The sequence below is a fragment of the Coregonus lavaretus genome, assembly GCF_964263955.1.
Source record: "Coregonus lavaretus genome assembly, contig: HAP1_SCAFFOLD_320, whole genome shotgun sequence".
Classification (NCBI taxonomy): domain Eukaryota; kingdom Metazoa; phylum Chordata; class Actinopteri; order Salmoniformes; family Salmonidae; genus Coregonus; species Coregonus lavaretus.
Genome location: NW_028159255.1, coordinates 1 through 25,058, shown reverse-complemented (window position 1 = coordinate 25,058; position 25,058 = coordinate 1). Strand labels below are relative to the sequence as shown.

Here is a 25,058-nt window from a genome sequence, read left to right as displayed (position 1 = left end):
TTCCTGAAGTCCACGATCATCTCCTTTGTTTTGTTGACGTTGAGTGAGAGGTTATTTTCCTGGCAACACACTCCCAGAGCCCTCACCTCCTCCCTGTAGGCTGTCTTGTCATTGTTAGTAATCAAGCCTACTAATGTTGTGTCATCTGCAAACTTGATGATTGAGTTGGAGGCGTGCTTGGCCACGCAGTCATGGGTGAACAGGGAGTACAGGAGGGGGCTGAGCACGCACCCTTGTGGGGCCCCAGTGTTGAGGATCAGCGAAGTGGAGGTGTTGTTTCCTACCTTCACCACCTGGGGGTGGCCCGTCAGGAAGTCCAGGACCCATTTGCACAGGGCGGGGTTCAGACCCAGGGCCTCGAGCTTAATGATGAGCTTGGAGGGTACTATGGTGTTGAGCTATAGTCAATGAACAGCGTTCTTACATGGGTATTCCTCTTGTCCAGATGGGATAGGGCAGTGTGCAGTGTGATGGCGATTGCGTCGTCTGTGGATCTATTGGGGCGGTATGCAAATTGAAGTGGATCTAGGGTGACAGGTAAGGTAGAGGTGATATGATCCTTGACTAGTCTCTCAAAGCACTTCATGATGACAGAGGTGAGTGCTACGGGTAGATAGTCATTTTGTTTAGTTACCTTAGCATTCTTGGGTACAGGAACAACATGTGGGGACAGCAGACTAGGATAGGGAGAGATTGAATATGTCCATAAACACACCAGCCAGCTGGTCTGAACATGCTCTGAGGACGCGGCTAGGGATGCCGTCTGGGCCGGCAGCCTTGCGGGGGTTAACATGCTTAGAAGGCACACCTGTTAATTGAAGTGCATTCCAGGTGACTACCTCATGAAGCTGGTTGAGAGAATGCCAAAAGTGTGCAAAGCTGTCATCAAAGGGTAACTATTTGATATATAATATATTTTGATTTGTTTAACAGTTTTTTGGTTACTACATGATTCCATATGCGTTATTTCATAGTTTTGATGTCTTCACTATTATTCTACAATGTAGAAAATAGTAAAAATAAAGAAAAACCCTTGAATGAGTAGGTGTTCCGAAACTTTTGACCAGTAGTGTATATGCTATGGATGTATCCCAAATAGCACCCTATTCCCAACATAGTGCACTACTTCTGACCAAGGCGTATAGGGCTCTGGTCAAGAGTAGTGCACTATGTAGGGAATATGGTGCTATTAGGGACACACTATGTATGTCTGCTTCTGAAGGACACAGAGAGTGGTGCCGCACAATTGGTGTTTGAGAGAGGACATCTGTCGAACATCTCGGAGTGTGCCTTGATTCCCGACAAGAAAAGGTGAGTTGTCAGTGTGTTCCGATGGCCTACCCTTCTCCAGAAGGGTGTCGCTCGTACACTCCAACATATTCCTAACACCAGTCTATTCCTTTTACATCCATGAGGGGGAGTGGACAAGTGCACACTTTGGGAGAAGGGTAGAGCATCAGAGTGTAGCCTTGCTCTTATGGAAATTGACCACAGAAGCCCTCGTCTGTTTTTAGTGATTATACATTTGTTTTAACTCTTCATATAATTGTTTTGTTTCCTCAAATATCACATCCCACATATATATAGGGACCTCACCATACCATATTATCACCATACTGAGGGACCTCACCATACCATATTATCACCATACTGAGGGACCTCACCATACCATATTATCACCATACTGAGGGACCTCACCATACCATATTATCACCATACTGAGGGACCTCACCATACCATATTATCACCATACTGAGGGACCATACCATATTATCACCATACTGAGGGACCTCACCATACCATATTATCACCATACTGAGGGACCTCACCATACCATATTATCACCACACTGAGGGACCTCACCATACCATATCATCACCATACTGAGGGACCTCACCATACCATATTATCACCATACTGAGGGACCATACCATATTATCACCATACTGAGGGACCTCACCATACCATATTATCACCATACTGAGGGACCTCACCATATTATCACCATACTGAGGGACCTCACCATATTATCACCATACTGAGGGACCTCACCATACCATATTATCACCATACTGAGGGACCTCACCATACCATATTATCACCATACTGAGGGACCTCACCATACCATATTATCACCATACTGAGGGACCTCACCATACCATATTATCACCATACTGAGGGACCTCACCATACCATATTATCACCATACTGAGGGACCTCACCATACCATATTATCACCATACTGAGGGACCTCACCATACCATATTATCACCATACTGAGGGACCTCACCATACCATATTATCACCATACTGAGGGACCTCACCATACCATATTATCACCATACTGAGGGACCTCACCATACCATATTATCACCATACTGAGGGACCTCACCATACCATATTATCACCATACTGAGGGACCTCACCATACCATATTATCACCATACTGAGGGACCTCACCATACCATATTATCACCATACTGAGGGACCTCACCATACCATATTATCACCATACTGAGGGACCTCACCATACCATATTATCACCATACTGAGGGACCTCACCATACCATATTATCACCATACTGAGGGACCTCACCATACCATATTATCACCATACTGAGGGACCTCACCATACCATATTATCACCATACTGAGGGACCTCACCATACCATATTATCACCATACTGAGGGACCTCACCATATTATCACCATACTGAGGGACCTCACCATACCATATTATCACCATACTGAGGGACCACACCATACCATATTATCACCATACTGAGGGACCTCACCATACCATATTATCACCATACTGAGGGACCTCACCATACCATATTATCACCATACTGAGGGACCTCACCATACCATATTATCACCATACTGAGGGACCTCACCATACCATATTATCACCATACTGAGGGACCTCACCATATTATCACCATACTGAGGGACCTCACCATACCATATTATCACCATACTGAGGGACCTCACCATACCATATTATCACCATACTGAGGGACCTCACCATATTATCACCATACTGAGGGACCTCACCATATTATCACCATACTGAGGGACCTCACCATACCATATTATCACCATACTGAGGGACCTCACCATACCATATTATCACCATACTGAGGGACCTCACCATATTATCACCATACTGAGGGACCTCACCATACCATATTATCACCACACTGAGGGACCTCACCATATTATCACCATACTGAGGGACCTCACCATACCATATTATCACCATACTGAGGGACCTCACCATACCATATTATCACCATACTGAGGGACCTCACCATACCATATTATCACCATACTGAGGGACCTCACCATACCATATTATCACTATACTGAGGGACCTCACCATACCATATTATCACTGACTGAGGGACCTCACCATACCATATTATCACCATACTGAGGGACCTCACCATATTATCACCATACTGAGGGACCTCACCATATTATCACCATACTGAGGGACCTCACCATACCATATTATCACCATTCTGAGGGACCTCACCATATTATCACCATACTGAGGGACCTCACAATACCATATTATCACCATACTGAGGGACCTCACCATACCATATTATCACCATACTGAGGGACCTCACCATACCATAGTATCACCATACTGAGGGACCTCACCATACCATATTATCACCATACTGAGAGACCTCACCATACCATATTATCACCATACTGAGGGACCTCACCATATGATCACCATACTGAGGGACCTCACCATACCATATTATCACCATACTGAGGGACCTCACCATACCATAGTATCACCATACTGAGGGACCTCACCATACCATATTATCACCATACTGAGAGACCTCACCATACCATATTATCACCATACTGAGGGACCACACCATATGATCACCATACTGAGGGACCTCACCATACCATATTATCACCATACTGAGGGACCTCACCATACCATATTATCACCATACTGAGGGACCTCACCATACCATATTATCACCATACTGAGGGACCTCACCATATTATCACAATACTGAGGGACCTCACCATACCATATTATCACCATACTGAGGGACCTCACCATACCATAGTATCACCATACTGAGGGACCTCACCATACCATATTATCACCATACTGAGAGACCTCACCATACCATATTATCACCATACTGAGGGACCTCACCATATGATCACCATACTGAGGGACCTCACCATACCATATTATCACCATACTGAGGGACCTCACCATACCATATTATCACCATACTGAGGGACCTCACCATATTATCACCATACTGAGGGACCTCACCATATTATCACCATACTGACGGACCTCACCATATTATCACCATACTGAGGGACCTCACCATATTATCACCATACTGAGGGACCTCACCATATTATCACCATACTGAGGGACCTCACCATATTATCACCAAACTGAGGGACCTCACCATATTATCACCATACTGAGGGACCTCACCATATTATCACCATACTGAGGGACCACACCATATTATCACCATACTGAGGGACCTCACCATATTATCACCATACTGAGGGACCTCACCATACCATATTATCACCATACTGAGGGACCACACCATACCATATTATCACCATACTGAGGGACCTCACCATACCATATTATCACCATACTGAGGGACCTCACCATACCATATTATCACCATACTGAGGGACCTCACCATACCATATTATCACCATACTGAGGGACCTCACCATACCATATTATCACCATACTGAGGGACCTCACCATATTATCACCATACTGAGGGACCTCACCATACCATATTATCACCATACTGAGGGACCTCACCATACCATATTATCACCATACTGAGGGACCTCACCATATTATCACCATACTGAGGGACCTCACCATATTATCACCATACTGAGGGACCTCACCATACCATATTATCACCATACTGAGGGACCTCACCATACCATATTATCACCATACTGAGGGACCTCACCATATTATCACCATACTGAGGGACCTCACCATACCATATTATCACCACACTGAGGGACCTCACCATATTATCACCATACTGAGGGACCTCACCATACCATATTATCACCATACTGAGGGACCTCACCATACCATATTATCACCATACTGAGGGACCTCACCATACCATATTATCACCATACTGAGGGACCTCACCATACCATATTATCACTATACTGAGGGACCTCACCATACCATATTATCACTGACTGAGGGACCTCACCATACCATATTATCACCATACTGAGGGACCTCACCATATTATCACCATACTGAGGGACCTCACCATATTATCACCATACTGAGGGACCTCACCATACCATATTATCACCATTCTGAGGGACCTCACCATATTATCACCATACTGAGGGACCTCACAATACCATATTATCACCATACTGAGGGACCTCACCATACCATATTATCACCATACTGAGGGACCTCACCATACCATAGTATCACCATACTGAGGGACCTCACCATACCATATTATCACCATACTGAGAGACCTCACCATACCATATTATCACCATACTGAGGGACCTCACCATATGATCACCATACTGAGGGACCTCACCATACCATATTATCACCATACTGAGGGACCTCACCATACCATAGTATCACCATACTGAGGGACCTCACCATACCATATTATCACCATACTGAGAGACCTCACCATACCATATTATCACCATACTGAGGGACCACACCATATGATCACCATACTGAGGGACCTCACCATACCATATTATCACCATACTGAGGGACCTCACCATACCATATTATCACCATACTGAGGGACCTCACCATACCATATTATCACCATACTGAGGGACCTCACCATATTATCACCATACTGAGGGACCTCACCATACCATATTATCACCATACTGAGGGACCTCACCATACCATAGTATCACCATACTGAGGGACCTCACCATACCATATTATCACCATACTGAGAGACCTCACCATACCATATTATCACCATACTGAGGGACCTCACCATATGATCACCATACTGAGGGACCTCACCATACCATATTATCACCATACTGAGGGACCTCACCATACCATATTATCACCATACTGAGGGACCTCACCATATTATCACCATACTGAGGGACCTCACCATATTATCACCATACTGACGGACCTCACCATATTATCACCATACTGAGGGACCTCACCATATTATCACCATACTGAGGGACCTCACCATATTATCACCATACTTAGGGACCTCACCATATTATCACCATACTGAGGGACCTCACCATATTATCACCAAACTGAGGGACCTCACCATATTATCACCATACTGAGGGACCTCACCATATTATCACCATACTGAGGGACCACACCATATTATCACCATACTGAGGGACCTCACCATATTATCACCATACTGAGGGACCTCACCATATTATCACCATACTGAGGGACCTCACCATATTTTCACCATACTGAGGGACCTCACCATATTATCACCATACTGAGGGACCTCACCATACCATATTATCACCATACTGAGGGACCTCACCATACCATATTATCACCATACTGAGGGACCTCACCATACCATATTATCACCATACTGAGGGACCTCACCATACCATATTATCACCATACTGAGGGACCTCACCATACCATATTATCACCATACTGAGGGACCTCACCATACCATATTATCACCATACTGAGGGACCTCACCATACCATATTATCACCATACTGAGGGACCTCACCATATTATCACCATACTGAGAGACCCCACCATACCATATTATCACCATACTGAGGGACCTCACCATATTATCACCACACTGAGGGACCTCACCATATTATCACCATACTGAGGGACCTCACCATACCATATTATCACCATACTGAGGGACCTCACCATACCATATTATCACCATATTGAGGGACTTCCCCATATTATCACCATACTGAGGGACCTCACCATATTATCACCATACTGAGGGACCTCACCATATTATCACCATACTGAGGGACCACACCATATTAGCACCATACTGAGGGACCTCACCATATTATCACCATACTGAGGGACCTCACCATATTATCACCATACTGAGGAACCTCACCATATTATCACCATACTGAGGGACCTCACCATATTATCACCATACTGAGGGACCTCACCATATTATCACCATACTGAGGGACCTCACCATATTATCACCATACTGAGGGACCACACCATACCATATTATCACCATACTGAGGGACCTCACCATACCATATTATCACCATACTGAGGGACCTCACCATACCATATTATCACCATACTGAGGGACCTCACCATACCATATTATCACCATACTGAGGGACCTCACCATACCATATTATCACCATACTGAGGGACCTCACCATATTATCACCATACTGAGGGACCTCACCATACCATATTATCACCATACTGAGGGACCTCACCATACCATATTATCACCATACTGAGGGACCTCACCATATTATCACCATACTGAGGGACCTCACCATATTATCACCATACTGAGGGACCTCACCATACCATATTATCACCATACTGAGGGACCTCACCATACCATATTATCACCATACTGAGGGACCTCACCATATTATCACCATACTGAGGGACCTCACCATATTATCACCATACTGAGGGACCTCACCATACCATATTATCACCACACTGAGGGACCTCACCATATTATCACCATACTGAGGGACCTCACCATACCATATTATCACCATACTGAGGGACCTCACCATACCATATTATCACCATACTGAGGGACCTCACCATACCATATTATCACCATACTGAGGGACCTCACCATACCATATTATCACCGTACTGAGGGACCTCACCATACCATGTTATCACCATACTGAGGGACCTCACCATACCATATTATCACCATACTGAGGGACCTCACCATACCATATTATCACCATACTGAGGGACCTCACCATACCATATTATCACTATACTGAGGGACCTCACCATACCATATTATCACTGACTGAGGGACCTCACCATACCATATTATCACCATACTGAGGGACCTCACCATATTATCACCATACTGAGGGACCTCACCATATTATCACCATACTGAGGGACCTCACCATACCATATTATCACCATTCTGAGGGACCTCACCATATTATCACCATACTGAGGGACCTCACAATACCATATTATCACCATACTGAGGGACCTCACCATACCATATTATCACCATACTGAGGGACCTCACCATACCATAGTATCACCATACTGAGGGACCTCACCATACCATATTATCACCATACTGAGAGACCTCACCATACCATATTATCACCATACTGAGGGACCTCACCATATGATCACCATACTGAGGGACCTCACCATACCATATTATCACCATACTGAGGGACCTCACCATACCATATTATCACCATACTGAGGGACCTCACCATACCATATTATCACCATACTGAGGGACCTCACCATATTATCACCATACTGAGGGACCTCACCATACCATATTATCACCATACTGAGGGACCTCACCATACCATAGTATCACCATACTGAGGGACCTCACCATACCATATTATCACCATACTGAGAGACCTCACCATACCATATTATCACCATACTGAGGGACCTCACCATATGATCACCATACTGAGGGACCTCACCATACCATATTATCACCATACTGAGGGACCTCACCATACCATATTATCACCATACTGAGGGACCTCACCATACCATATTATCACCATACTGAGGGAACTCACCATATTATCACCATACTGAGGGACCTCACCATACCATATTATCACCATACTGAGGGACCTCACCATACCATAGTATCACCATACTGAGGGACCTCACCATACCATATTATCACCATACTGAGAGACCTCACCATACCATATTATCACCATACTGAGGGACCTCACCATATGATCACCATACTGAGGGACCTCACCATACCATATTATCACCATACTGAGGGACCTCACCATACCATATTATCACCATACTGAGGGACCTCACCATACCATATTATCACCATACTGAGGGACCTCACCATATTATCACCATACTGAGGGACCTCACCATATTATCACCATACTGACGGACCTCACCATATTATCACCATACTGAGGGACCTCACCATATTATCACCATACTGAGGGACCTCACCATATTATCACCATACTTAGGGACCTCACCATATTATCAACATACTGAGGGACCTCACCATATTATCACCAAACTGAGGGACCTCACCATATTATCACCATACTGAGGGACCTCACCATATTATCACCATACTGAGGGACCACACCATATTATCACCATACTGAGGGACCTCACCATATTATCACCATACTGAGGGACCTCACCATATTATCACCATACTGAGGGACCTCACCATATTTTCACCATACTGAGGGACCTCACCATATTATCACCATACTGAGGGACCTCACCATACCATATTATCACCATACTGAGGGACCTCACCATACCATATTATCACCATACTGAGGGACCTCACCATACCATATTATCACCAGACTGAGGGACCTCACCATACCATATTATCACCATACTGAGGGACCTCACCATACCATATTATCACCATACTGAGGGACCTCACCATACCATATTATCACCATACTGAGGGACCTCACCATATTATCACCATACTGAGGGACCTCACCATATTATCACCATACTGAGAGACCCCACCATACCATATTATCACCATACTGAGGGACCTCACCATATTATCACCACACTGAGGGACCTCACCATATTATCACCATACTGAGGGACCTCACCATACCATATTATCACCATACTGAGGGACCTCACCATATTATCACCATACTGACGGACCTCACCATATTATCACCATACTGAGGGACCTCACCATATTATCACCATACTGAGGGACCTCACCATATTATCACCATACTTAGGGACCTCACCATATTATCACCATACTGAGGGACCTCACCATATTATCACCAAACTGAGGGACCTCACCATATTATCACCATACTGAGGGACCTCACCATATTATCACCATACTGAGGGACCACACCATATTATCACCATACTGAGGGACCTCACCATATTATCACCATACTGAGGGACCTCACCATATTATCACCATACTGAGGGACCTCACCATATTTTCACCATACTGAGGGACCTCACCATATTATCACCATACTGAGGGACCTCACCATACCATATTATCACCATACTGAGGGACCTCACCATACCATATTATCACCATACTGAGGGACCTCACCATACCATATTATCACCAGACTGAGGGACCTCACCATACCATATTATCACCATACTGAGGGACCTCACCATACCATATTATCACCATACTGAGGGACCTCACCATACCATATTATCACCATACTGAGGGACCTCACCATATTATCACCATACTGAGGGACCTCACCATATTATCACCATACTGAGAGACCCCACCATACCATATTATCACCATACTGAGGGACCTCACCATATTATCACCACACTGAGGGACCTCACCATATTATCACCATACTGAGGGACCTCACCATACCATATTATCACCATACTGAGGGACCTCACCATACCATATTATCACCATATTGAGGGACCTCCCCATATTATCACCATACTGAGGGACCTCACCATATTATCACCATACTGAGGGACCTCACCATATTATCACCATACTGAGGGACCTCACCATATTATCACCATACTGAGGGACCTCACCATACCATATTATCACCATACTGAGGGACCTCACCATACCATATTATCACCATACTGAGGGACCTCACCATATTATCACCATACTGAGGAACCTCACCATATTATCACCATACTGAGGGACCTCACCATATTATCACCATACTGAGGGACCTCACCATATTATCACCATACTGAGGGACCTCACCATATTATCACCATACTGAGAGACCCCACCATACCATATTATCACCATACTGAGGGACCTCACCATATTATCACCATACTGAGGGACCTCACCATACCATATTATCACCATACTGAGGGACCTCACCATATTTTCACCATACTGAGGGACCTCACCATACCATAGTATCACCATACTGAGGGACCTCACCATATTATCACCATACTGAGGGACCTCACCATATTATCACCATATTGAGGGACCTCACCATATTATCACCATACTGAGGGACCTCACCATATTATCACCATACTGAGGGACCTCACCATACCATATTATCACCATACTGAGGGACCTCACCATACCATATTATCACCATACTGAGGGACCTCACCATATTATCACCATACTGAGGAACCTCACCATATTATCACCATACTGAGGGACCTCACCATATTATCACCATACTGAGGGACCTCACCATATTATCACCATACTGAGGGACCTCACCATATTATCACCATACTGAGAGACCCCACCATACCATATTATCACCATACTGAGGGACCTCACCATATTATCACCATACTGAGGGACCTCACCATACCATATTATCACCATACTGAGGGACCTCACCATATTTTCACCATACTGAGGGACCTCACCATACCATAGTATCACCATACTGAGGGACCTCACCATATTATCACCATACTGAGGGACCTCACCATATTATCACCATATTGAGGGACCTCACCATATTATCACCATACTGAGGGACCTCACCATATTATCACCATACTGAGAGACCCCACCATACCATATTATCACCATACTGAGGGACCTCACCATATTATCACCATACTGAGGGACCTCACCATATTATCACCATACTGAGGGACCTCACCATATTATCACCATACTGAGGGACCTCACCATACCATATTATCACCATACTGAGGGACCTCACCATATTATCACCATACTGAGGGACCTCACCATATTATCACCATACTGAGGGACCTCACCATATTATCACCATACTGAGGGACCTCACCATACCATATTATCACCATATTGAGGGACCTCACCATATTATCACCATACTGAGGGACCTCACAATATTATCACCATACTGAGCGACCTCACCATATTATCACCATACTGAGGGACCTCACCATACCATATTATCACCATACTGAGGGACCTCACCATATTATCACCATACTGAGGGACCACACCATACCATATTATCACCATACTGAGGGACCTCACCATACCATATTATCACCATACTGAGGGACCTCACCATACCATATTATCACCATATTGAGGGACCTCACCATACCATATTATCACCATACTGAGGGACCTCACCATACCATATTATCACTATACTGAGGGACCTCACCATACCATATTATCACCATACTGAGGGACCTCACCATACCATATTATCACCATACTGAGGGACCTCACCATACCATATTATCACCATACTGAGGGACCTCACCATATTATCACCATACTGAGGGACCTCACCATACCATATTATCACCATACTGAGGGACCTCACCATATTATCACCATACTGAGGGACCTCACCATACCATATTATCACCATACTTAGGGACCTCACCATACCATATTATCACTATACTGAGGGACCTCACCATACCATATTATCACCATACTGAGGGACCTCACCATACCATATTATCACCATACTGAGGGACCTCACCATACCATATTATCACCATACTGAGGGACCTCACCATATTATCACCATACTGAGGGACCTCACCATACCATATTATCACCATACTGAGGGACCTCACCATATTATCACCACACTGAGGGACCTCACCATATTATCACCATACTGAGGGACCTCACCATATTATCACCATACTGAGGGACCTCACCATACCATATTATCACCATACTGAGGGACCTCACCATACCATATTATCACCATACTGAGGGACCTCACCATACCATATTATCACCATACTGAGAGACCTCACCACACCATATTATCACCATACTGAGGGACCTCACCATATTATCACCATACTGAGGGACCTCACCATATTATCACCATACTGAGGGACCTCACCATATTATCACCATACTGAGGGACCTCACCATACCATATTATCACCATACTGAGGGACCTCACCACACCATATTATCACCATACTGAGGGACCTCACCATATTATCACCATACTGAGGGACCTCACCATATAATCACCATACTGAGGGACCTCACCATACCATATTATCACCATACTGAGGGACCTCACCATACCATATTATCACCATGCTGAGGGACCTCACCATACCATATTATCACCATACTGAGGGACCTCACCATACCATATTATCACCCCATACTGAGGGACCTCACCATACCATATTATCACCATACTGAGGGACCTCACCATACCATATTATCACCATACTGAGGGACCTCACCATACCATATTATCACCATACTGAGAGACCTCACCACACCATATTATCACCATACTGAGGGACCTCACCATACCATATTATCACCATACTGAGGGACCTCACCATACCATATCACCACACTGAGGGACCTCACCGTACGATATTATCACAATACTGAGGGACCTCACGATATGTTGTGTACTGCAATTCTCACGATTCTGTATGTATTGCGATTCGATACTGGAATTTGATTGGAATTTGATGTTCCAACATATAATAATAATAATAATAATAATAATATGCCATTTAGCAGACGCTTTTATCCAAAGCGACTTACAGTCATGCGTGCATACATTTTTAGTGTATGTGTGGTCCCGGGGATCGAACCCACTACCTTGGCGTTACAAGCGCCGCGCTCTACCAGCTGAGCTAAAGAGGACCACCATATTGCTCACTACTCTTCGTGTTTTCCCATTGGGAGGAACCACACGCTTGTTTACATGTCTGGGTTGTTCTTTCAGTCCTTAACCATGTCTCTGGACTGCACCTTTTCAAATGCGTTGTGTTAAAGACTCTGCTTCCTCTGGACTATGGTTCTAGTTCTGTCTGTGCATGTGCAATCTAACCCACGTCCCTGCATTTTTACCCCATCTGAATTAAAAACTTGATTTTTTGGAGTTTAATTTCAAGTTAAAGTGTACTGTTAGCTAGCTAGCTAACGTTACGTTACGTGTATGATCTTATTATTCGTATCTCAGAGCCATTTGCTTGCTAACATTGAACCTGGTTGGTTAGCTACCTGCAGATTCATGCAAGGTAGTAAAGTCATGAGTTGGGATTATGGTTAATTGTTTAACTAACTAGCTAACTTTAGCTGGCTGGCTCGCTAGCTAACTTTACGTGTATGATCTTATTATTCGTATCTCAGAGCCATTTGCTTGGCTAGTTCTAGCCTAATGTTAGCTAGCTAACATTGAACCTGGTTGGTTAGCTACCTGCAGATTCATGCAGGGTAGTAACATCATGAGTTGGGATTATGGTTAATTGTTTACCTAGCTAGCTAGCTACATGTCTAAACAAAAGACTCCACTATGAAAGTAAATTCAGTCTGAGTATGGCAGAATAACTGATGAATTTACGAACGCACAACACCCGTTGAATATGGCCGGTGTCAGTAAATGTCGGCAAAAAAGCGTAATTAAATTGTTACCAGCAGCACAGTTACAGTCACCTACGCTCTGGATAACATGAAAACAGCCAGCTCTAATGAGAGAACACCCCACTAACCATTTTACTCGCCCTAGCAGAGCTGGTTAGGCTGTTTTCATGTTATCCAGAGGTAAACAATGAACCATAATCCCAATTTTGGTCTGGAAGTAGCTAGCAAGCTAGCCAATGTTAGCCAGTTAGCTCGGGTGCTTGACTGCCGTTGTGAGGTCAGAACGCTCGGATCAACCCTACTCAAGTGTGCGCTCTGAACGCTCCGAGAGCGAAATGAGATGGGTGGGGCTAAAGCTTAAGAGGGTGTGAACGATGATGAATGGGTGTAGATAAAGAAGAGCTCTTCAGTAGGTGTACCAAAACATTCAAAGGCCATTTTCTCAAAAGTGAGATTACAAGTTTATCAACTGCAGGGAGGGAGGTGCTGTTGCCAGGTAACCCTGGCAGAGGAGAAGGCCCAGAGGGCTGCAGGGAGGGAGGAGCTGTTGCCAGGTAACCCTGGCAGAGGAGAAGGCCCAGAGGGCTGCAGGGAGGGAGGTGCTGTTGCCAGGTAACCCTGGCAGAGGAGATGGCCCAGAGGGCTGCAGGGAGGGAGGTGCTGTTGCCAGGTAACCCTGGCAGAGGAGAAGGCCCAGAGGGCTGCAGGGAGGGAGGAGCTGTTGCCAGGTAACCCTGGCAGAGGAGAAGGCCCAGAGGGCTGCAGGGAGGGAGGTGCTGTTGCCAGGTAACCCTGGCAGAGGAGATGGCCCAGAGGGCTGCAGGGAGGGAGGTGCTGTTGCCAGGTAACCCTGGCAGAGGAGAAGTCCCAGAGGGCTGCAGGGAGGGAGGTGCTGTTGCCAGGTAACCCTGGCAGAGGAGAAGTCCCAGAGGGCTGCAGGGAGGGAGGTGCTGTTGCCAGGTAACCCTGGCAGAGGAGAAGGCCCAGAGGGCTGCAGGGAGGGAGGTGCTGTTGCCAGGTAACCCTGGCAGAGGAGAAGTCCCAGAGGGCTGCAGGGAGGGAGGTGCTGTTGCCAGGTAACCCTGGCAGAGGAGATGGCCCAGAGGGCTGCAGGGAGGGAGGTGCTGTTGCCAGGTAACCCTGGCAGAGGAGAAGTCCCAGAGGGCTGCAGGGAGGGAGGTGCTGTTGCCAGGTAACCCTGGCAGAGGAGAAGGCCCAGAGGGCTGCAGGGAGGGAGGTGCTCACACATATGGAGTCTAGACTCTGGAGCCACTAAAACATTAGCTAGTTAATGGATTACTACTGATTTTGCTGTTGCACTAGTCTAGTGGCATTGAGGTGATATCTTAAAAAAACTATATTTTGGTTTTTGTTTCATTAGTCCATTGTTGACATAGCCCCTGAATGTTTTGCTTGTCAGCAATCAAGTTTTCAAGATATATAACATTCAAAATTCAGAAATCATTCAAATAGTTTTTGGGTGGAGTTTTCCTTTAAGAGTTTTGCTTGTTTTGGGTAGTGCTCCAGCAGTAGTAGTAGTAGACTCCTCTGAGTCATTCTGTTGTTTCACTCCTCTATGTTCTCTCTTTCTTCATTTGTTTCTTTCTTTCTCTCACCCCCCCTCTCGCTCACCCTCCCACTTATATCTCTCTCTTAACCCCCCTCTCTCTCACCCTACCTCTCTCTGCTTATTTCTCTCTCTCACCCCCGTCTCTCCCTCTCTCTCTCCCTCTCTCTCTCTCTCTCTCTCTCTCTCTCTCTCTCTCTCTCTCTCTCTCTCTCACCCCCTCCTCTCTCTCTCTCACCCCCTCCTCTCTATCTCTCTCACACCCTACCTCTATCTCTCTCCTTCCCTGTTATCTCTCTCTCACCCCCCCTCTCTCCCTCCCCCTCTCTCTCTCTCTTCCTCCCTCCCTCTATGTCCCCCCCCCCATCTCTCTGTCTCTCTCCCTTAGGCTGGTTACAGCATCCTGGGACCAGACCCTAAATGCATGGGACCTGGAGACTGGCAAGATCATTGTGAGTCAGTCAGTCAAATAATGAATCTCATCCTTACACCATGTTGGTGTGACCTCTCTGTTACCTCTCTCTCTTGTCACCATGTTGTTGTGACCTCTCTGTGACCTCTCTCTCTTGTCACCATGTTGTTGTGACCTCTCTGTGACCTCTCTCTCTTGTCACCATGTTGTTGTGACCTCTCTGTGACCTCTCTCTCTTGTCACCATGTTGTTGTGATCTCTCTGTTATCTCTCTCTCTTGTGACCATGTTGTTGTGACCTCTCTGTTATCTCTCTCTCTTGTCACCATGTTGTTGTGACCTCTCTGTTATCTCTCTCTCGTCACCATGTTGTTGTGACCTCTCTGTGACCTCTCTCTCTTATCACCATGTTGTTGTGACCTCTCTGTTATCTCTCTTTCTTGTCACCATGTTGTTGTGACCTCTCTGTTATCTCTCTCTCGTCACCATGTTGTTGTGACCTCTCTGTGACCTCTCTCTCTTGTCACCATGTTGTTGTGACCTCTCTGTTATCTCTCTTTCTTGTCACCATGTTGTTGTGACCTCTCTGTTATCTCTCTCTCTTGTGACCATGTTGTTGTGACCTCTCTGTTATCTCTCTCTCTTGTCACCATGTTGTTGTGACCTCTCTGTTATCTCTCTCTCGTCACCATGTTGTTGTGACCTCTCTGTGACCTCTCTCTCTTATCACCATGTTGTTGTGACCTCTCTGTTATCTCTCTCTCTTGTCACCATGTTGTTGTGACCTCTCTGTTATCTCTCTTTCTTGTCACCATGTTGTTGTAACCTCTCTGTTATCTCTCTCTCTTGTCACCATATTGTTGTGACCTCTCTGTTACCTCTCTCTTGTCACCATGTTGTTGTGACCTCTCTGTTATCTCTCTCGTCACCATGTTGTTGTGACCTCTCTGTTACCTCTCTCTTGTGACCATGTTGTTGTGACCTCTCTGTTATCTCTCTTTCTTGTCACCATGTTGTTGTAACCTCTCTGTTATCCCTCTCTCTTGTCACCATATTGTTGTGACCTCTCTGTTACCTCTCTCTTGTCACCATGTTGTTGTGACCTCTCTGTTATCTCTCTCTCGTCACCATGTTGTTGTGACCTCTCTGTTATCTCTCTCTCTTGTCACCATGTTGTTGTGACCTCTCTGTTATCTCTCTCTCGTCACCATGTTGTTGTGACCTCTCTGTTACCTCTCTCTTATCACCATGTTGTTGTGACCTCTCTGTTATCTCTCTCTCTTGTCACCATGTTGTTGTGACCTCTCTGTTATCTCTCTTTCTTGTCACCATGTTGTTGTAACCTCTCTGTTATCTCTCTCTCTTGTCACCATATTGTTGTGACCTCTCTGTTACCTCTCTCTTGTCACCATGTTGTTGTGACCTCTCTGTTATCTCTCTCTCGTCACCATGTTGTTGTGACCTCTCTGTTACCTCTCTCTTGTGACCATGTTGTTGTGACCTCTCTGTTATCTCTCTCTCTTGTCACCATGTTGTTGTGACCTCTCTGTTATCTCTCTTTCTTGTCACCATGTTGTTGTAACCTCTCTGTTATCTCTCTCTCTTGTCACCATATTGTTGTGACCTCTCTGTTACCTCTCTCTTGTCACCATGTTGTTGTGACCTCTCTGTTATCTCTCTCTCGTCACCATGTTGTTGTGACCTCTCTGTTACCTCTCTCTTGTGACCATGTTGTTGTGACCTCTCTGTGACCTCTCTTTCTTGTCACCATGTTGTTGTAACCTCTCTGTTATCTCTCTCTCTTGTCACCATATTGTTGTGACCTCTCTGTTACCTCTCTCTTGTCACCATGTTGTTGTGACCTCTCTGTTATCTCTCTCTTGTCACCATGTTGTTGTGACCTCTCTGTTATCTCTCTCTCTTGTCACCATGTTGTTGTGACCTCTCTGTTATCTCTCTCTCGTCACCATGTTGTTGTGACCTCTCTGTTACCTCTCTCTTATCACCATGTTGTTGTGACCTCTCTGTTATCTCTCTCTCTTGTCACCATGTTGTTGTGACCTCTCTGTTATCTCTCTTTCTTGTCACCATGTTGTTGTAACCTCTCTGTTATCTCTCTCTCTTGTCACCATATTGTTGTGACCTCTCTGTTATCTCTCTCTTGTCACCATGTTGTTGTGACCTCTCTGTTATCTCTCTCTCGTCACCATGTTGTTGTGACCTCTCTGTTATCTCTCTCTTGTGACCATGTTGTTGTGACCTCTCTGTTATCTCTCTCTCTCGTCACCATGTTGTTGTGACCTCTCTGTTACCTCTCTCTCTCTTTTTAACACTAATGAACATCTGAGACCATGGGGGATTTTCACACAAAAGGTCAAGGATGTTTCACAAATCATAACACATTTACTATACTTTCGAAGATGCCAAAAGACACAAGGAAGGCTAGCCTGTGTGTGTGTGTGTGTGTGTGTGTGTGTGTGTTACGTAGTGGACTGCAGTTCAGGGTGGTCTCCTGACCTCATGTAGCGTCTCAGGGGATGGGAAGTACGTCGTCTCCTCCTCTGATCTGGAGAATGCAATCTGCCTGACCTCAGCTGATACAGGGGAGAGGCTCTTCCACATCAAAGGTAAATCCTAAAGTCATTCAACAGTAGTTATTGATCTCTATATTGATTTTTGATTGAGCTATGCTAATGGTAAGTTAGGCTCATGCTATCATAAGCTATCATATGTTAAAGGTAGAGTCAGCGATGCCAAAAGTAAACAGCCCTATCAAGCAGATTTCTGCAACAACTAAGAGTCTGAATCACGAGGCTGGACTTCTCTGCTGTTGTGGCCCTGCAGATATCACGTTGTAGCAGATATCACGTTGTAGCAGCTATCATGTTGCAGCAGCTATCACGTTGTAGCAGATATCACGTTGTAGCAGATATCACGTTGTAGCAGCTATCACGTTGCAGCAGCTATCACGTTGTAGCATATATCACGTTGTAGCAGATATCACGTTGTAGCAGCTATCACGCTGTAGCAGATATCACGTTGTAGCAGATATCACGTTGTAGCAGATATCACGTTGTAGCAGATATCACGTTACATCAGCTATCACGTTGTAGCAGATATCACGTTGTAGCAGATATCACGTTGTAGCAGATATCACGTTGTAGCAGATATCACGTTACATCAGCTATCACGTTGTAGCAGATATCACGTTGTAGCAGATATCACGTTGTAGCAGATATCACTTTGTAGCAGATATCACGTTACATCATCTATCACGTTGTAGCAGATATCACGTTGTAGCAGATATCACGTTGTAGCAGCTATCACGTTGTAGCAGATATCACGTTGTAGCAGATATCACGTTGTAGCAGATATCACGTTGTAGCAGATATCACGTTACATCAGCTATCACGTTGTAGCAGATATCACGTTGTAGCAGATATCACGTTACATCAGCTATCACGTTGTAGCAGATATCACGTTGTAGCAGATATCACGTTGTAGCAGCTATCACGTTGCAGCAGCTATCACGTTGTAGCAGATATCACGTTACATCATCTATCACGTTGTAGCAGATATCACGTTGTAGCAGATATCACGTTGTAGCAGATATCACGTTGTAGCAGATATCACGTTACGTCAGCTATCACGTTGTAGCAGATATCACGTTACATCATCTATCACGTTGTAGCATATATCACGTTGTAGCAGATATCACGTTGTAGCAGATATCACGTTGTAGCAGATATCACATTACATCAGCTATCACGTTGTAGCAGATATCACGTTGTAGCAGATATCACGTTGTAGCAGATATCACGTTGTAGCAGATATCACGTCACATCAGCTATCACGTTGTAGCAGATATCACGTTGTAGCAGATATCACTTTGTAGCAGCTATCACGTTGCAGCAGCTATCACGTTGTAGCAGATATCACGTTGTAGCAGATATCACGTTGTAGCAGATATCACGTTACATCAGCTATCACGTTGTAGCAGATATCACGTTGTAGCAGATATCACGTTGTAGCAGATATCACGTTGTAGCAGATATCACGTTACATCAGCTATCACGTTGTAGCAGATATCACGTTGTAGCAGATATCACGTTGTAGCAGCTATCACGTTGCAGCAGCTATCACGTTGTAGCAGATATCACGTTACATCATCTATCACGTTGTAGCAGATATCACGTTGTAGCAGATATCACGTTGTAGCAGATATCACGTTGTAGCAGATATCACGTTACGTCAGCTATCACGTTGTAGCAGATATCACGTTACATCATCTATCACGTTGTAGCATATATCACGTTGTAGCAGATATCACGTTGTAGCAGATATCACGTTGTAGCAGATATCACATTACATCAGCTATCACGTTGTAGCAGATATCACGTTGTAGCAGATATCACGTTGTAGCAGATATCACGTTGTAGCAGATATCACGTCACATCAGCTATCACGTTGTAGCAGATATCACGTTGTAGCAGATATCACTTTGTAGCAGCTATCACGTTGTAGCAGCTATCATGTTGTAGCAGATATCACGTTACGTCAGCTATCACGTTGTAGCAGATATCACGTTGTAGCAGATATCACGTTGTAGCAGATATCACGTTGTAGCAGATATCACGTTGGCGGCAGGTAGCTTAGTGGGTAAGAGCGTTGTGCCAGTAACCGAAAGGTCGCTGGTTCTAATCCCCGAGCCGACTAGGTGAAAAATCTGTCGATGTGCCCTTGAGCAAGGCGCTTAACCCTAATTGCTCCTGTAAGTCGCTCTGGATAAGAGCGTCTGCTAAATGACTAAAATAAAAATAAAAAAATTAAAAAAAAAAATCACGTTACATCAGCTATCACGTTGTAGCAGATATCACGTTGTAGCAGATATCACGTTGTAGCAGATATCACGTTGTAGCAGCTATCACGTTGCAGCAGCTATCACGTTGTAGCAGATATCACGTTACATCAGCTATCACGTTGTAGCAGATATCACGTTGTAGCAGATATCACGTTGTAGCAGATATCACGTTGTAGCAGATATCACGTCACATCAGCTATCACGTTGTAGCAGATATCACGTTGTAGCAGATATCACTTTGTAGCAGCTATCACGTTGCAGCAGCTATCATGTTGTAGCAGATATCACGTTGTAGCAGATATCACGTTGTAGCAGCTATCACGTTGCAGCAGCTATCACGTTGTAGCAGATATCACGTTGTAGCAGATATCACGTTGTAGCAGCTATCACGTTGTAGCAGATATCACATTGTAGCAGATATCACGTTGTAGCAGATATCACGTTGTAGCAGATATCACGTTGTAGCAGATATCACGTTACATCAGCTATCACGTTGTAGCAGATATCACGTTGTAGCAGATATCACGTTGTAGCAGATATCACGTTGTAGCAGATATCACGTTACATCAGCTATCACGTTGTAGCAGATATCACGTTGTAGCAGATATCACGTTGTAGCAGCTATCACGTTGTAGCAGCTATCACGTTGTAGCAGCTATCACGTTGCAGCAGCTATCACGTTGTAGCAGATATCACGTTACATCATCTATCACGTTGTAGCAGATATCACGTTGTAGCAGATATCACATTGTAGCAGCTATCACGTTGTAGCAGATATCACGTTGTAGCAGATATCACGTTGTAGCAGCTATCACGTTGTAGCAGATATCACGTTGTAGCAGTTATCACGTTGTAGCAGATATCAAGTTGTAGCAGCTATCACGTTGTAGCAGATATCAAGTTGTAGCAGCTATCACGTTGTAGCAGATATCACGTTGTAGCGGATATCACGTTGTAGCAGATATCACGTTTTAGCAGATATCACGTTGTAGCAGATATCACGTTGTAGCAGATATCACGTTGTAGCAGCTATCACGTTGTAGCAGCTATCACGTTGCAGCAGCTATCACGTTGCAGCAGCTATCACGTTGTAGCAGATATCACGTTACATCATCTATCACGTTGTAGCAGATATCACGTTGTAGCAGATATCACGTTGTAGCAGCTATCACGTTGTAGCAGATATCACGTTGTAGCAGATATCACGTTGTAGCAGCTATCACGTTGTAGCAGATATCACGTTGTAGCAGTTATCATGTTGTAGCAGATATCAAGTTGTAGCAGCTATCACGTTGTAGCAGATATCACGTTGTAGCAGATATCACGTTGTAGCAGCTATCACGTTGTAGCAGATATCACGTTGTAGCAGTTATCATGTTGTAGCAGATATCAAGTTGTAGCAGCTATCACGTTGTAGCAGATATCACGTTGTAGCAGTGTGAAGAACACCCCTGAACATGCCCTGATATGTTTTGTTTGTGCAACGTCTTGTATCGCTCTCACCTACAATATCCTGCTGCTCCTGGCAACGTCATATCACTGAGTCTCAGTTTAAGTTATGCGTAATGCTGTCACTTCCCTCAGATCACCACAAGTCTACGATCACGCGGTGCCGGTTTGACCCTCAGAGTCAGCACGTAGCCAGTGTCTCTGAAGACAGAACCATCAAACTGTGGGACCTGGTCTCCACCCAAACCACCCTCTCCATCAACAGGTGAAGATAACACTCATTACATTACACATTACACCCAGTCCCTGGGATGGTAGATAATACTCATTACATTACACACAGTCCCTGGGATGGTAGATAACACTCATTACATTACACATTACACCCAGTCCCTGGGATGGTAGATAATACTCATTACATTACACACAGTCCCTGGGATGGTAGATAATACTCATTACATTACACATTACACACAGTCCCTGGGATGGTAGATAATACTCATTACATTACACACAGTCCCTGGGATGATAGATAACACTCATTACATTACACACAGTCCCTGGGATGATAGATAATACTCATTACATTACACACAGTCCCTGGGATGGTAGATAATACTCATTACATTACACACAGTCCCTGGGATGGTAGATAATACTCATTACATTACACACAGTCCCTGGGATGATAGATAATACTCATTACATTACACACAGTCCCTGGGATGGTAGATAATACTCATTACATTACACCCAGTCCCTGGGATGGTAGATAATACTCATTACATTACACACAGTCCCTGGGATGATAGATAATACTCATTACATTACACACAGTCCCTGGGATGGTAGATAATACTCATTACATTACACACAGTCCCTGGGATGATAGATAACACTCATTACATTACACACAGTCCCTGGGATGGTAGATAATACTCATTACATTACACCCAGTCCCTGGGATGGTAGATAATACTCATTACATTACACACAGTCCCTGGGATGGTAGATAATACTCATTACATTACACACAGTCCCTGGGATGGTAGATAATACTCATTACATTATACACAGTCCCTGGGATGGTAGATAATACTCATTACATTACACCCAGTCCCTGGGATGGTAGATAATACTCATTACATTACACACAGTCCCTGGGATGGTAGATAATACTCATTACATTACACATTACACACAGTCCCTGGGATGATAGATAATACTCATTACATTACACACAGTCCCTGGGATGGTAGATAATACTCATTACATTACACATTACACACAGTCCCTGGGATGATAGATAATACTCATTACATTACACACAGTCCCTGGGATGGTAGATAATACTCATTACATTACACATTACACACAGTCCCTGGGATGATAGATAATACTCATTACATTACACACAGTCCCTGGGATGGTAGATAATACTCATTACATTACACACAGTCCCTGGGATGGTAGATAATACTCATTACATTACACACAGTCCCTGGGATGGTAGATAATACTCATTACATTACACACAGTCCCTGGGATGGTAGATAATACTCATTACATTACACACAGTCCCTGGGATGGTAGATAACACTCATTACATTACACACAGTCCCTGGGATGGTAGATAATACTCATTACATTACACACAGTCCCTGGGATGGTAGATAATACTCATTACATTACACACAGTCCCTGTGATGGTAGATAATACTCATTACATTACACACAGTCCCTGGGATGGTAGATAATACTCATTACATTACACACAGTCCCTGGGATGGTAGATAATACTAATTACATTACACACAGTCCCTGTGATGATAGATAATACTCATTACATTACACACAGTCCCTGGGATGGTAGATAATACTCATTACATTACACACAGTCCCTGGGATGGTAGATAATACTCATTACATTACACACAGTCCCTGGGATGGTAGATAATACTCATTACATTACACACAGTCCCTGGGATGGTAGATAATACTCATTACATTACACACAGTCCCTGGGATGATAGATAATACTCATTACATTACACACAGTCCCTGGGATGGTAGATAATACTCATTACATTACACACAGTCCCTGGGATGATAGATAATACTCATTACATTA

At 44.4% G+C, this 25,058-nt stretch overlaps 1 protein-coding gene across 1 annotated transcript in view; it reads left to right on the top strand.

Moving 5' to 3' along the window:
• Positions 1-23,192, top strand: part of LOC311123108 (WD repeat-containing protein 88-like) — a gene marked incomplete at both ends in the record, with an annotated part of 28,929 nt that extends 5,737 nt beyond the window's left edge. The window contains 4 exons of the mRNA XM_084197382.1: positions 1,223-1,311; positions 16,595-16,658; positions 19,106-19,244; positions 23,063-23,192. Coding sequence (XP_084053508.1) covers positions 1,223-1,311; positions 16,595-16,658; positions 19,106-19,244; positions 23,063-23,192 — 422 coding nt within the window. The remainder of the gene's footprint in view (positions 1-1,222; positions 1,312-16,594; positions 16,659-19,105; positions 19,245-23,062) is intronic.
• Between the last annotated feature and the right edge of the window lie 1,866 nt (positions 23,193-25,058).